A 14,227-nucleotide genomic window follows, 5' to 3' on the forward strand; every position below is an offset into this window, starting at 1 on the left:
TTGCTCCTCAAGAGTTCATACACGTGAAAAGGTTGTCATATTCTGAAGGGATAAAAGAAACGAATTATACTTTCTTTTCTGGTACGGGGAAAGAAAAGAATTATACTTTGTGTGCATGAAGTTCCTGATTCCAGAAACTGCATAACCACCAAGAGAGAAAAGGAACAATGATTAAAGTCGTGTTTAACTTTATTTCATTTAGGAATTAGGATGTGTTTAACTTTTGGACTATAATGTGCTTAGCTTTTTTACGTGAGAGGAAAGAAAGCCGAAAGCCGAAAGTGAAAAACTGGAAAAGTGCTAGCTTGTGGAATTGTTCTGCAGCTTGCTAAAGTTAATTAAAGGCTTACCATAGTAATTAACCAAAGTAATTTGTAGAAAACATTCATTGTCAAAGCCATTTGTTTACAGGAATTGAAGGCTATAGATCACACCAAGTTAACAGTTCTGAATTATTCAGCACATAAAAATTAAGAAGCTAGTGCTTCTCAGTTAAACTACTTAATTAACTCGGCGACAATTCTTCCTAACTTGACCCTTAAGTCCAGTGAGAGGCCTAATGTTCCCCATCTTAACCATGGACTTAGCAAAGTGCTGGAAGAAGAGGCCCTCATCATCCGAAAAGCTCTTGACCAGCTCCAGTGTCTTCCCCACATTTCCGGTGAGAAGCACTTGGTCCGAAGTAAGAAGTCCTTTTCCCAAAAGTATGAGCTTGAAGTAGGTATTGTCAAATCTTGCAGGGGAAGAGAAGTCCAAGGGGCTTATGTTGTTGTCACCACCTGAACTAGGGCAAACCGATTTCAAACCAAAGTAGTAGGATCTTTCAAGAGTCGAGTCGGGTTGGTTGTTCCCATTTTGGTTGTACAGCCTCTGCTTGAATGTCACGCACCTTGCAACCCCAATAGTATGCCCTCCTGCATTAACAAAATATTAATGGCAAAATGGAACAAGATTAAGTCCACGGCGAGGTTCAAAAAATGAATCACTTAAAAAAAAATTTCAGTACCTGATAGTGTAACAAGGTCTACTTCATCGAGGCCTTGACGCTGGAAGAAGTTTAAGAGGGTTGGGAGACTGGAATTTGGTGCAGGAATGTTTCTGTTTGAGCCAGTTAAACTTGCAGTCGTCGAGTCCCTTCTTCCTAGTGGTAACACCCAATTTGGTCCACCACTCTGTTCACTCAAGCTTGCTTAGTCAGTAAAATGGATGACCAAGTAAATTAAAATTAACTTAGGCTTAATCAATGAAATGCTGCTTACTAGTACAGTGGAGCCTCTAGCAGAAAGAGCAAGAATGTCAGCACAAGAAACAGTCTGAGGGCAAGCTTCTTCTAACTTGGCCTTGATCTCATCTATCACTTCAAACCCTCTAAGTGAGTTCTTGTTTGGACCAGAATTCTTTTCACTCGAAATTGTCGCGCTGTCGTCCAGTAGCACAGATGCATCACAACCCTGTCAAAAGAAATTCATAATTTAGCCATATAGTATGCGGTTAAGTATAACAAGCAGTACTACTAGCTAGTAGAACCAGCAAATCATAGTGAACATGACTAATATAGACCTGAACAAAGCAGTCATGGAAGTGAAGCCTAAGCAAAGAGGCAGCCACTCTTGGATTGTTTGCAATGGCCTTGTGCAACACAGACATGACAATATCATTAGCTTGAGGGCATGAGAACTGATAGTATTCCGGAAAAAGACCAGGGTACCCTCCTCCACCATTGCCACTGTTTCCACCGTGACCTCCATTTCCACCAGGACTACCCCATCCCCAGCCAAAGTTGAAACCGACCGGGTGAGCTACGCAGAGTGTGGTCGAATAGACCAATGTCATTGCCACAAGAGCTAAACAAGTTACTTTGAAGCGTGCCATTGAATATATTCAAGAATTTTTGAGTCCAAGTTTGAGTGTCTGGCATACTACTTTGAGCCATGGCAATTTATAGAGCTTAATGGAACCAATCAAACCACTCTTCTACCAAATCCTCTCTGATATACCTAATGTGGATAACAAGAGCCAAGACTGTGTCAAAGTATTCGTGTTCTGCCTTTCTGGTATTACCTGCTCCATGTACTAATTTCTATGAATTCTTAGGCCAGAATCTTCTCCACGTCACTAATGTGCCACAATTGAAAACCATTCATTCCTTTTATGAATTTATCAACCTTTACATATGGGAAGGTGACTTCTTTCTTTAGTGAAATGCCAGTGTTGAACTTACAAAACTGGAATAGCTTTAACTTTTAAATTCAAAGCATTGCAGCTTCATTTTTACACTAGATGGCAAAGAAGACAACACAACAATATGAAAGTATAAAACCGCGTATTTGGTGAACACATTCTGACAGATATTGGTGTCACATTGCTGATTTTGAATCGGCGTTTGAAAGTTTCAATGGTGCAAGCTAATGGTGCCTATGCCCAAATTCATGCAATTCGTGGCTAACGGTATATCTTCAAGTGTGGTTAAACACATCGTAAGATGTCGTTTGCTTTTCCAACCCTATGAGAACCAACTCATGAACTTTTCCCCAAAAAAAAAAAAAAAAAAAATCCAAAACCGAATTCTTGTCACCCATAAATAACTATTTTTAAACAATTCTAGAACTAACAAAACTCAAATCTTAACACAATTTATTTTATGATTTTCAAAAGTCCGAAAACCAATTGGCAAATTCGCAAGTACCACCACCCATTACACTAGTATGAAATCAAGAAAATTGTTTCAAAGGCCCAGAGCAGTACAATTACTTGCGTCGAGGACAATCTACCGACTCCCCATGGACCAAGATTTCAAACATTAACGTGACCAAGAATAGTTGCTCTTGCCGAAATAAGATGGAGCGAGTTGTGTTTGAGATGCTATGCATTAGGTTAAAAGTCAATCTGAAAAGAAATGCTGCAAACTTACTCTTGATAATCTATTAGACCATCACTAGTTTGTAAGTATCTTACACTCGTTAGAAACAAGATACGAGACCATATGTACAAATTACTTACAATTTCTATCTACAGCCATCGATTCAAAGTAAGACCTCCACACAGTATTTGATAATGCTTGAAGAAAATTAAGATCATGATATGCATAATTGCCTCAATGGTGTTAGTAGCCTTGCAAACCGTAGAGGTACGTGTGCCTTGATTAGTGTACCGTGCTCGGTATATTCCTATAAATATAGAGAATGTTAGAATTTGGAAATACTCTGTTTTTACTTCACAAAAGAAAAAAGAAGAAGTAGAGAAGATAGTAGGAACAAAGATAATAACCAACATCCACTGGATACTTACTGTTCTCTCCACCATTCCAACCTTATGTATGGTACTAAGAAGCTCTCCTTTTTCAAATGGGATCAAGGCTTCCACCCATACCATAGAGTCCTGTTAAACAAAAGACATTCTTATCTTTTAACTTATAGGAGCACAGACATTACTCAGAGTATGAAAACGTGGCAGAGAAACAATTAGTACCTTCAATTTTTCCTGGATTGCACTGCAGAAATCATTTAAGCCCTGGCCACTCAGAGCAGATATGCAAACAACATCATCTCTCTTTTCTGCTTCTGTTCTGATGCTGTCAGGATTGCTCACCTTATCAACCTGCAAAATATATAGCTGTCTATCATCAATCTTATGTATAGATTAGAGGAATGAAAAGATAGTACATTGCATATACCATTACTATAGTGAGTATAATTAAGATAACACTTGACATGCAAAGCATTTGTCCAGTAGGCTAAATGGAATCAACTGAATCACTTCCCATCTAATTTAATGATCATCTGACTTAAAAAAAACCCTATTGCACGATCAGCAGATAAGATGAAAGAGTTGCAATATATTGTTTAGTTACTGAATCACCAAAAAGATTTACTGTACCTTGTTCCACACCATCAACCTTGGTATTGAAGACACATCTAGTTCTGACAAAACTCTGTCCACAGCTTCTATCTGTTGCTCGGCCAGTGGATGACTGAAGTTGATAGCAATATAATAAGATCTCAATGTCTGTCACCACGAGTGTATTTAATAGGATGCCACTTTGTACCTGATATCAACCACATGCACCAGTAATGCTGACTCTGATATCTCCTCAAGAGTTGCTCTGAAGGCCGCAACCTATAAGATTCAGTTGGAGAAAATAAGTGAAAGAAATTATCAGTTTGACTCTGAAATTGGATTGGCATTCATCAAAACTTTTTCTTTTGCAGTTAAGTTCAAAATGAACAAGGGGAGAGAATTAAACTGCACAAGTGGTGGTAAATTCATGAATAAATTGTGCAAGTATCTCACCACTGTAGTCGGTAACTTCTGAATGAAACCAACAGTATCTGTGAGAAGAAATTCTTTCCCGTTCTTCATCTGGAAGAAATTGAAACAAGAACATAGCTTACCACAAATTATTCAAGATATAAAATATTAAAAATTCAGCACAAGACTACCATATTAATGGGAAAATTGAAATGATGCTATATAGAGCATATCAATGAAGTCCCAATGTTTCTGCTGTAGCAGATAAATCAATGAGAGATTACATAAACCCCAAGATCTGGACTACAGGCCATTGAAATAAGTTCATAGTCACTTGAAGAAATAGAGAAGGTACCACATGCCAATCAAGCTTTTGAGCAACATGCAAGCTTGTGAAACTAGATAAAATCACTACTGTTCAGTTATTTAGACGGTAGAGAACTCATACTTGTGCTGTAATGAGAAATTCCTTTGATTGTGATCAACCTACCTGAACCCTTCTTGTGGTTGGATCTAGTGTTGCAAATAATTGATCCTCGGCAAGCACATTGGCTCCAGTCAATTGATTTAAGAGAGTACTCTTTCCAGCATTGGTGTACCCAACCTAGTTTCCGAAAGCATTACATGTACAGCATCAACAACAGGTAGAAACCATCTATATAATTGTGAATCCAGCATACTACGAATATACTTACCAAGGATACTACTGGAACTGGTACTGAAAGCCGCTGATTCCGGTACTGCTTTCTATGCTTTCTAACAGATTCTAGCTCCTTCTTGAGAACACCAATCTAGCATCACAAACATGTTTGCAGGCCAATCAATTTCAAGAGAGAATTCTAATTTTAATGAAAAGTAAATAAATAAAATATCTGAGACAAGGAAAAGAACAAAACAGAAACTTTTTCATGGCATTGACCGGAACCTACAATCTAATATTGCTATAGAAAGAACTATATTAAGATAGAACATATTGGAATACTGATGATTCGATTATGGGGGTTTACTTGAGTACGTAAGATACGCTTATCCACTTCAATTTGTTTCTCACCCATACCCTTCACTTGACCTCCTGATTGACGCTCAAGATGAGTCCACATTTTTGTTAGTCGAGGTAGCTGGTATTCCATCTGTGCCAATGTAACCTAGAAACATCACAATTATCACTCTGAAAATTCTGGAATATAATGGTCTTAGTAAAGAACAACTTAAAACCCCAAAAAGAGGTAGAATTTTCAACTACCACGAGTTAGTTGTTGACATAGTTTCAAAGGGAAATTCAAAATTAAAACTACTAATCAAACAACAATAATAAATTACCTGTAGAGCTGCTTCATGTGTTGCCGCCCGCTGGTTAAAAATATCAAGAATGAGAGCAGTACGGTCACAGACTCTAACATCCCCACCAAAAGCCTTTTCCAAATTGCGTAATTGCCTAGAATAGTAACACTTGAATAAAAAAGAAAAAGAAAAAGACTCTCAAGATAACAAAAATGTGCATAATCAAAGCTGATCATACGCCGAGCGTAATATTTCTTACAAACTTAAATGAAGCTGATCATAAAAAGATCCATGTAGCTTTCAAGTATATGACACCGTTGATAATGAGTGGGGAAGGGTGCGTACAATAAACATATTTCTGCTGGTACAGTTTTCAGAAGGATTGGGGTTAAGCCGGTGAAATCTAAACAGGTCTCAAATCAATGCTCAAGAGAAGACAATTCGATTCTGGTTCAAAATCTTCTTATACATACAAGTACAATTCCACAGACACATCACAACCAATAGATACAGGGGAGGGGAGGCAGGGGAGAATCAGTATTGGCAAAATAAAATCATTGTAACTCATAGAAATCAATTTCAACAGAATCACATACATGTAAGAAACAACTATAATGCCATTATGTTTCTTACCCTGCTGAGAGCTCATCATCAAATATCACGGTCTCAACACCCAATGCATGAATTGCACTCTTGATTTCTGCAACCTTGCCAGATCCAATGTATGTCCGTGAATTTGGAGACACTAGTCTGCATTACATAGAGCACAAGCAATATAAGCTAAGTGGCCAACAGTCAGTAATTAGAATTATATATGCCAATAGGAAAACAGAATGGTTTTGTTAAGTTCCACTCAATATGTAGCGGAATACAAGAACAAAACCATATTTCAAGAATTGAATAACTTATCTTCAGAACATATTCACCTATCTTTTGAAAATATATAGGATCAACTGACTAATGAATGGATCGGATAAGAGTTGAAGAATCAGATCAAGTATAAATATTCCAACTGGGATGTCTATAGCAATTAGTATTACAGCAACTGTAAATTTTTGTCTAGCATTCACAAAGCAATGACATGAATATAGGGTAAGCACACCTGCCACCAACGATCACGACAGATGGCACCAAAGTTGGATCTTATCAAAACTAAAACTTGAAGCGACTTTATGGGTTACCATAGCTCTGAAGGTCCCCCTGGCTATCTTAGATGCACTATGGAATTTGTAAAGTTCTGTTCAGAAAACTGGCAACAAGCTAGGTTGGAAAGCTATATACTAGCAAAGAACTGCATAAGCATCGAGAAGTACTCACTTCTGATATGTGGAACCAACAACCATTAGTCCAGCAGTATCAGCTAGCTGGGTCAATTCCTTGAGTGACTCCTCTACACCAAATAGATCAGCCGAATTACGTTTGTGCTCAACACCCACAATGTAGGCTTTTTCTTCAAAAATCTGGGGAAAATGAACAACAATGAAGCACAAAAAAGACTATCAGACTTATAAACACCGATCAACATGTAAACAGCACAATGCCATTGCTGTCTACTTTAAATTTCAAAACTTTTTCTAATAAATGATATGACCCCAACATTTCATTTAACCATAGCCAAAAGCCCAAAATGTATTTCTCTACGAAACCCAGCATGAACAGGAATTTCTCAAAAGTAAAAATCAATCTCACAGTAAAAAAGTAACAAAGAGATTAAATTTACCTCCTTTCCGTTCCTCAGCTTGAACCTATTCTCTAACCCGTCCTCATCCTCCTTCTTCTTCTTGTACCTCGTCGCCGGACGCACACCCTTGTCCTCTGATTCACTCTCCGCCACTCCATCGACGACTCCCTGAGCCTCTCCATTTCCTTCTCCGTCGGTCTCAATCACCGGAGGTTCCTGAAACGACAAGTCGTCCGGAGACACAACGCCGACGCCGACAGCTCTTGCGACGACTGTCGCAGAAGCATGGGCATGGTTTCTGAGCGTGAGAGGCGGTTGAATCTGGCGGTGGCGGTTAGGTTTGGCGAGAGGCCATGAAAGATAGGGTTCGGGAAGCAGAGGTGAGGAACGAATCAGAGAGCAACACAAACTGGCGCTCATTATCAATCAATTCCGTCTCAGACTGCTACTCCTTCCTTTTTCACCTTCTTCAACTTTCAATTTTCCTTTCCCAGCCTATTTAATGGTCGTTTATCTCGCGCCTTCTGCATACGACACGTCGTTGTTCAACACAATTTGTATCCTTTTTTTTTAGGGGTTTATTTGTTTGGTCCCATATTCATCCGATAAGAATTATAAACATAAAATATTATATCTTAATTTTTAACATATGGAAGAAACGACACCAATTTTTTTAATAGAAAAGAAAGCCAGACTAATTCACTGCACCGCAGATGCAAGAAGCTAAAGGATCCCTCAAATCTGTTGGCCACAGAATAGAGCTGGGATTTGAACGCTAGACCTGCGGGTTTCAGACTAGGCCGTTTGACCAGCACATCACATCAAGTGGTTCTTAATTTTTAACTTTCAAAATAAAAAAACTCTAACTATGTAAAATTTATGTGTGTTTCTTATAATACTCTAAGTTCATAAGAATCTATAAGTTAATATTTAGTTATTTTCTTAACGAGTCGTAATAGATTTTAACAATAAATACAAAATTTAATGATAATTAAAATTAAATATGTTTCACAAGTTAGCTTTAACAATTTTTTATCGTGTACCACAAACTTAATACGAAACAAATATGATACGACACAAATTTTGGCCATGCCCTATGACTCTACGTCGTATTAGTGTGTAGGCCAGAAAACTGATTACAGCGGGTCAAAACTTTAACCCGCCGGAAAACCCGAAACCTTCAAAGAATGAACTGCTTGTCGCAGGTCTCATCCTACACGGCGGCGATTTTCCGAAAGACAGGTCGTTCATTCGGGACCGGTGATCTGTACGGACCCTGGAAGCGAAAATTGGACGTCTACGCTGGGGTGAGGCTAATCAGCTTTGAATCGGCGGTTTCCAGATTCCGGACTCAGCTCTACTCGTCTGAGAGCAAAGCGACGTCGTCTCGGCCGCGGAAGAAGAAGTCAGCACCCGAACGAGTTAGGGACCCGGAAAAGGACGCATTCTATGTAGTCCGCAAAGGAAATGTCGTCGGTGTCTATAAGAGCTTCGCTGATTGCCAAGCTGAGCAAGGCTCTTCGGTAACTTACTAAACCCTGAAAAATTTACTCTTTTCTCATTTGTGTTTTGAGTGATAGAATTGAATTGGGTAAATTGGTAATATTTTTTTGTTTGTTTGAATTGGGTGTGTTAGATATGTGATCCTCCTATTAGTGTGTACAAAGGGTACTCTATGCCTAAGAAGGATGAGCAATATCTTGCTTCCTGTGGACTTCAGAATGCGCTTTACACTATTTCAGCTGCAGATATGAAAGATGAGCTTTTTGGCAAGCTTGTGGACTGTCCTCTTGGAGTAAGATTCGACTGCTTGCTAGCTTTTTCGGATGAGAAATGTTTCGTTTTGAGCAAAGAGGAATTCTTGTTTAGGGTTTCGGGTTTAATGTGATGTAATTTCTTTGGCATTTTAGGATCCAGCATCTTCAAAAGGCGAAACGTCTGACAAGACTGCAGCCAAGAACAGATCCCACCAAGAGGCTGAATCAGAAAATGTGGTGAGTTTGGAATCATAACAGCTGCTGAACTTGAATGCTGTCGTTGAAGAAAGTAAAGAACCATGCATTCATGACTATGTAGTGAAATATTTTTACTGTGTTCTTTGGCATTGTTAGTTCTGTTGCGTCTCTGTGTTGTATCTTTGTTTATCCCTTTTCAATCTTTAAGTTCATTTATGTATATGATGAGCATATAATGTGGCTACAACTTATTGCTGTGCTGTTGTTGGTTGATTATAGTATTACTATATACGAGTATGTTCCTTCATATGTGTCGGATGGACTTTCATATGGCTGCGTTTAGTTTACACAATTTCTAATGTTTTGTAGGAAGTAATTGGTTCAACTTCTGTATCAGATACTCCTTCCAGAAAGCAGGCCAAGAAAAAGGCTGAAGTTGAAGTTCCCCCTTCTGGCCGTGTAAGTTCAAGTCCAGGTGATGGTTGAAAAAAGAAAAACTAGTTTTTTTTTTTTTTTTAAATCATCCCCTAGGCCATCCCCATTTTTTTTTTTCGTTTCATCTACGTTGCCCTTGGTATCTGTAAAGGTCGTTTCTATTTCATTCTGAAGCAAAATATGCTGAAAAAAAGGACAGCATTTGACTTGAGTGCTTCCCTCCCCCGTATTTGTCTCACATTTGTATCAATCAGGGGTGAAGGAGTTCTCAGTCACTTTCAGTATTACCATAATAAGAAAATGTGTTGTAGAACAACCACCCCCACCCACAAAAAAAAAAAACAAAAACAAAGAAGGAAAAGGGAGCAAAAGACTAATGTGTCCATGCTACAATTGTAGGGCTGTACTCTTCAATTTGATGGTGCATCAAAAGGAAATCCTGGAGTAGCTGGTGCTGGAGCTGTACTGCAAGCAGATGATGGAACCTTGGTATGAATTTTACCTTTGGGATTTATTTCAGTTCCTTTTGATTCTTTTAAAGCCCTGACCATGTACTTCTTTTAGATCTGTAAACTACGTGAAGGTCTGGGTGTGGCAACCAGTAACGCTGCTGAGTACCGAGCTGTTATTTTAGGGTTAAAATATGCGCTTAAAAACGGTTTTTCCAGGATTTTTGTTCAAGGTGATTCCAAACTCGTCTGTATGCAGGTTGGTTATGTCGATATTTTCTGCTTCTCAAGCAGTTTGTGTCATCTCTGATTCACGGTCATCAATTATTGTCTTTCTATACTTTTTCTGTTTTGAAATGGTTTTCATGAACCCCTGGACCTCTGCTAACAATATTGGTTGGTGTACTGAGATGGCATCTCAGGTTAAAACAATCTCTTTGATATAATGTATATATATACAACTGATAAAGGTTACTGGCACAGGTTCAGGGTTTATGGCAGGTGAAAAACCAGAACTTGTCTACTTTGCATGAAGAGGTGAAGAAACTGAAGGATGGATTTGTCTCCTTCAAGATCAGTCATGTTCTTAGGGTGAGAGAAGTTGATTCTGTTTGTCTCCTCTATGGTACTTTTTGTGGATAATCTTGTTAATTGCATGCATATATTATTTGCTTTCATATCTGACAAGTTTACTGCCATTGGGGCTGCTTAGAACATTCTGACAAGTTCTTGTATTCCTGTAAAGGAGCTAAATTCTGAGGCAGATGCTCAAGCAAACTTGGCAATCACTCTTGCCGGTGAGTTTTTCAAATTTGACTTTGCATTTATGCAGTTACTAGATTCTTTAAACGTTCAAATGAGCTAATGGTACCTGTTCTCTTTGCAGATGGTCAAGTCCAGGAAGAGTCTGGGAAGTAGTTAAAATGATAGTCTGTTGCTGGTTATGTTCTGGGTTCGTAAATATGATATCATGAAACCCTGATGAGTAGAGGATTCTTTGGCTTCCCTCGTATTAATCTGAGAATGTGGCTTGGTACTTGCTACAATGTGACCTCCGGCATAGAATTAAACATCACAAGGCATGATTCAACTGCAAAACTGAAGCTTATGTGGATGTAGAGCCAGGTACACCAGGATCAAATAACTCGTTACACAAGTGACATTCAGATTGACAAGCTACTAGCCTTTGCAAAAAGAAAGACGTAGAATTTTTGTTAATAGAGGGAACGATCGGAGTAGAATATGAAAACCCTTACTAGCATTATTCATAGTTCTTTCACTTTGCAATAAGGTTCTTTTGGAGTTTCTATATATCTTTTCACGTCCATGGAGCAGTTATCACTTTTTGATCTTCAGCATTTAGAGTCTTTGCACAAATATCTCAATACTAATATGAGCCTCAAAATTAAATATAATTAGTAGTTCAAAGTACATGTAAGCGAACCCTCTACTTTCCAAGAGTTGCGGATCAACTTCACAAAACAACCTTCTATCTAGGTTGGTAACTTTCAACATTGAACTTCACACTTGAAATCACTGCCAAAATAGATAACTCAGACTCGAAATGACAGTCCAATCTAATTCTTCTCCCCTTTAATCATCTGTGTGATCTATGTTGCTTTCACCGGTCATGGAACTATTAGCTACTGGATTCGAGTCTTGTGAAGAATCCGCAAATTCTTCTTTGTACATTTCCTCTATCATAGGTTTCCATAGCCGAACCCGTGCATTTATGAACCAATTTGAAACCTGAAAGAGGCATTGATTTCATGATGATATTGACATGATAACTAGTTAGACCAGGTTATAAAAAAGTGATGACATATGATGAAATCAGGACATAGACAAAACTGTTAGGAAGTATTACTTGGTTCTTGGACAGGCCTGTTTGTGATGCCAACATTAGCTTCTCAGAGTCATTAGGATAACTGTATGAGCACCATAAGTAAATACACCATATACAGTTTAGCTATTTTGAATCAACGTCAAAGAAAGGGCAAGTTACTAATCAGATTGGGATTGAAGACTTACGGATGAAGAAAGTGTTCGAAAAGCCAAGTGCGGAGAATTGCCACCGAGGTCTCAGGCAGCCCTCTAATTGGTCTCCAAGCTGCTTGCCTTTGGCCATGGGTAATCCCAAGCTGTTGAAGGGACATTCTCTTCTGTCTACACTCTCGATCAAACAAGCTGAGTTGCGCTAGTCCGCTGCTCACTTTCGGAAAATCTTGCATCAACTTTCGCTTTTCTGCATATATATGTGACATTATAGCATCCCTTAAGCTGCCAAAGTGCCTGGACATGGCCTTGAGAGCCAAAGCTGTGTAAGACTTTGCTGCTCCTGCACCCACTACCATCTCAAATGATGACATCACTTCTTCCATTTGATGGTAGTACTTCTCACATCTGTCCTCAACCTGCTCAAAATAGCAAAACAAAAGTAGTCATACGATTTAGTCCCATACAAAAAAACCCTTCCAAAAAATCAAGAATCAAGAGCATAAATACTAAAGACAATGCACTACCTCTTCCAGCAAGGTGATGAGGTTTGCGATTTTCGATTGAAATTCATGTTTGTCAGCTGACATGAGGCCATTGCAACACAACTCTGCTTTCAATTCAGAAGAAAGGCCCATTGAGCCTCTCCTACCTCCACCATACATCTTCCCAAAATGTTTTTCACTGCTGATATCAACTGCCTTTCCGCCAACACTAACTATCTCTTCTAACAGTGACTGAGCTGGCTTTAGATATCTTGAATTCCCAATGACTGCTGCCAAAGACTGCTGATTCAGCGAGCTTGAGGACGAAGCAAGCGCATTCCCCATGAACGAATAGTCATCGGTCACATAATGAGCAGAATGAGAATTATGAGGAAGAAGCATCTGTGAGCCAAGGGACAGTGAGAGTGCTTGGTGCTGGTCCATTAGAAGCCTTGTGTGGCTCATATGATCCGATCCCTCTGCCGCAACTGTTGGAGGAGCATGAAGAAGGTCTAGTGATCTAGACATTCTCTCCTCAAGAGAATGAATGCTGGGGAGTTGACCAAGAGACTGAGGGTATGTGCTAGTGCTGGTTCGAAAATTAGAGGCGTAAGCAGCATCAAGCTGGTGTTGGTTTTCCATGTGGTTTTGAGCTGCCATGGAGTCAGACACAATGAAATGGTGGAGAATACTTGAGGCTTGGTTTGGGGGTGAGTCTTGTGAAACCATTGTGGACCAGAATTTGAAGGCTAAAATGTACCAAATTTAAAGGGCGGTCAACTTGTCATAGACAGCAATGGCAACATGTCCATGTCAAGTTGTAAAGCAATACATGAAGAAATCTATGAATGGACAAAAGAAGAAATCAATGTGAAGTGGGAAGGTGGGTGAGACCTAGCATTCAAGAAGAAATCTTATCTGAAACCAAGGAAGTTATAATCAAAACCCTTTTAGATGATAGGTGCAGTAATTAGTAATTACTGAATTAGAGGCTTAAAGAAAAACAGTTCGAGGGACAGCAAGCAAACCAAACCTGATTATGAGAATGTACAGGCTGGGCTGAGATGGCCCATGAAAACTCACTTCATGATCAGCAGGGAAAGAGATGGGAGTGAAATCTGAAATGAAAACAAGATGAAAAGGTATAAAGTTGATTGATTGGACTTTTAAGCTACTAATACCAAACCCTGATTGGTAGAGGAAGGAAGAAAGACCTACCTAGCTAGTTACCAGCAAACCTTGCTTTAAACAAGCATGGAAATGAATGCAGAAGTTAAGCAAGGCAAGCACCAATCTGTGAATTCAAACATTGCCTTTAATTTTGTTGAAGCAATGATTCTCTCTCCCCCTCTCTCTCTCTCTACATGTCTTGTCCTAACATGTACAGGTCTAATCCAAGCAGCAGAAAGCTATGAAACATAGACTTGTGCTAGTTCTTCAAAAGAAGCCAAGTTAATTGGCCACGTTAAATCTCAGAAAATGACAGGAGAAGCTGGTCCCCAAGAGCAAAAGCACTATCAAGCTTCCAGCTTTAGTGCCATGCAATGCAATGCTCATATTTCTTTGGGAAACTCAAAAGGTGGATTCTTTCAGCTCTCTTCTCTCTCTTCAACAGTGTATGTGTATGTATGAATCATATCATTTCACAGATTCACAGGGGCAATGTCAAAAATGAAAATTGTTCTATTACTAGTCCGG

General features: G+C 39.0%; 4 protein-coding genes across 7 annotated transcripts; 1 reads left to right on the top strand and 3 right to left on the bottom strand.

The window, feature by feature from the left end:
* Positions 1-358: 358 nt before the first annotated feature.
* Positions 359-2,148, bottom strand: LOC112173341 (peroxidase 9). Its single transcript, XM_024310952.2, has 4 exons — positions 1,561-2,148; positions 1,260-1,451; positions 1,007-1,172; positions 359-914 (listed from the first exon to the last, which is right to left on the bottom strand). The coding sequence occupies exons 1-4, from the start codon at positions 1,870-1,872 to the stop codon at positions 502-504; spliced, it is 1,083 nt and encodes a 360-aa protein (XP_024166720.1). The 5' UTR covers positions 1,873-2,148; the 3' UTR covers positions 359-501.
* Positions 2,149-2,887: 739 nt separating this feature from the next.
* LOC112174175 (GTPase HflX) lies at positions 2,888-7,688 on the bottom strand. Its single transcript, XM_024311906.2, has 13 exons — positions 7,250-7,688; positions 6,847-6,989; positions 6,163-6,279; positions 5,569-5,683; positions 5,256-5,393; positions 4,944-5,039; positions 4,739-4,852; positions 4,291-4,359; positions 4,046-4,116; positions 3,877-3,970; positions 3,469-3,597; positions 3,289-3,378; positions 2,888-3,167 (listed from the first exon to the last, which is right to left on the bottom strand). Exons 1-13 carry the CDS (start codon positions 7,628-7,630, stop codon positions 3,075-3,077), a joined length of 1,650 nt encoding a protein of 549 aa, XP_024167674.1. The 5' UTR covers positions 7,631-7,688; the 3' UTR covers positions 2,888-3,074.
* A 601-nt stretch (positions 7,689-8,289) lies between these two features.
* Positions 8,290-11,332, top strand: LOC112168824. 3 transcript variants are annotated; one of them, XR_005802286.1, is made up of 9 exons: positions 8,290-8,733; positions 8,847-9,005; positions 9,121-9,204; positions 9,535-9,624; positions 10,000-10,089; positions 10,165-10,282; positions 10,533-10,640; positions 10,795-10,846; positions 10,936-11,332. XR_005802286.1 is itself a non-coding variant. In XM_024305747.2 (9 exons), exons 1-9 carry the CDS (start codon positions 8,398-8,400, stop codon positions 10,965-10,967), a joined length of 1,095 nt encoding a protein of 364 aa, XP_024161515.1. In that variant the 5' UTR covers positions 8,291-8,397; the 3' UTR covers positions 10,968-11,332. The 3 variants fall into 3 exon arrangements, 2 of the variants coding, with proteins under 2 accessions (XP_024161515.1, XP_024161516.1); XM_024305747.2 differs by having other exon boundaries at positions 8,291-8,733; positions 10,165-10,308; XM_024305748.2 differs by lacking the exon at positions 10,165-10,282 and having other exon boundaries at positions 8,291-8,733.
* A 98-nt stretch (positions 11,333-11,430) lies between these two features.
* LOC112168822 (BEL1-like homeodomain protein 11) lies at positions 11,431-13,972 on the bottom strand. 2 transcript variants are annotated; one of them, XM_024305745.2, is made up of 6 exons: positions 13,748-13,972; positions 13,563-13,647; positions 12,572-13,447; positions 12,081-12,463; positions 11,917-11,977; positions 11,431-11,798 (listed from the first exon to the last, which is right to left on the bottom strand). In XM_024305745.2, exons 3-6 carry the CDS (start codon positions 13,256-13,258, stop codon positions 11,643-11,645), a joined length of 1,287 nt encoding a protein of 428 aa, XP_024161513.1. In that variant the 5' UTR covers positions 13,259-13,447; positions 13,563-13,647; positions 13,748-13,972; the 3' UTR covers positions 11,431-11,642. The 2 variants fall into 2 exon arrangements, with proteins under 2 accessions (XP_024161513.1, XP_040365470.1); XM_040509536.1 differs by having other exon boundaries at positions 12,572-13,182; positions 13,748-13,970.
* Positions 13,973-14,227: the final 255 nt, after the last annotated feature.

This window comes from Rosa chinensis, chromosome 6 (assembly GCF_002994745.2).
Source record: "Rosa chinensis cultivar Old Blush chromosome 6, RchiOBHm-V2, whole genome shotgun sequence".
In the NCBI taxonomy this organism is placed as follows: Eukaryota; Viridiplantae; Streptophyta; class Magnoliopsida; order Rosales; family Rosaceae; genus Rosa; species Rosa chinensis.

What these genes read in the sequence shown, in the direction of transcription:
- LOC112173341 (XM_024310952.2), bottom strand. Translation starts at nt 1,872, where the DNA reads ATGGCACGCTTCAAAGTAACTTGTTTAGCTCTTGTGGCAATGACATTG. An exon ending in CTAGAGGCTCCACTGTACTA is followed by an intron (nt 1,173 to 1,259) that starts GTAAGCAGCATT and finishes TTGAGTGAACAG; the next exon opens with AGTGGTGGACCAAATTGGGT. An exon ending in AGACCTTGTTACACTATCAG is followed by an intron (nt 915 to 1,006) that starts GTACTGAAATTT and finishes TTGTTAATGCAG; the next exon opens with GAGGGCATACTATTGGGGTT.
- LOC112174175 (XM_024311906.2), bottom strand. Translation starts at nt 7,630, where the DNA reads ATGAGCGCCAGTTTGTGTTGCTCTCTGATTCGTTCCTCACCTCTGCTT. An exon ending in AGCTGAGGAACGGAAAGGAG is followed by an intron (nt 6,990 to 7,249) that starts GTAAATTTAATC and finishes CATTTTCCCCAG; the next exon opens with ATTTTTGAAGAAAAAGCCTA. An exon ending in CACATGAAGCAGCTCTACAG is followed by an intron (nt 5,394 to 5,568) that starts GTAATTTATTAT and finishes TGATGTTTCTAG; the next exon opens with GTTACATTGGCACAGATGGA.
- LOC112168824 (XM_024305747.2), top strand. Translation starts at nt 8,398, where the DNA reads ATGAACTGCTTGTCGCAGGTCTCATCCTACACGGCGGCGATTTTCCGA. An exon ending in AAGTTCCCCCTTCTGGCCGT is followed by an intron (nt 9,625 to 9,999) that starts GTAAGTTCAAGT and finishes CTACAATTGTAG; the next exon opens with GGCTGTACTCTTCAATTTGA. An exon ending in CTTGGCAATCACTCTTGCCG is followed by an intron (nt 10,847 to 10,935) that starts GTGAGTTTTTCA and finishes TTCTCTTTGCAG; the next exon opens with ATGGTCAAGTCCAGGAAGAG.
- LOC112168822 (XM_024305745.2), bottom strand. Translation starts at nt 13,258, where the DNA reads ATGGTTTCACAAGACTCACCCCCAAACCAAGCCTCAAGTATTCTCCAC. An exon ending in TCATCACCTTGCTGGAAGAG is followed by an intron (nt 12,464 to 12,571) that starts GTAGTGCATTGT and finishes TATTTTGAGCAG; the next exon opens with GTTGAGGACAGATGTGAGAA. An exon ending in TTCGAACACTTTCTTCATCC is followed by an intron (nt 11,978 to 12,080) that starts GTAAGTCTTCAA and finishes GTGCTCATACAG; the next exon opens with TTATCCTAATGACTCTGAGA.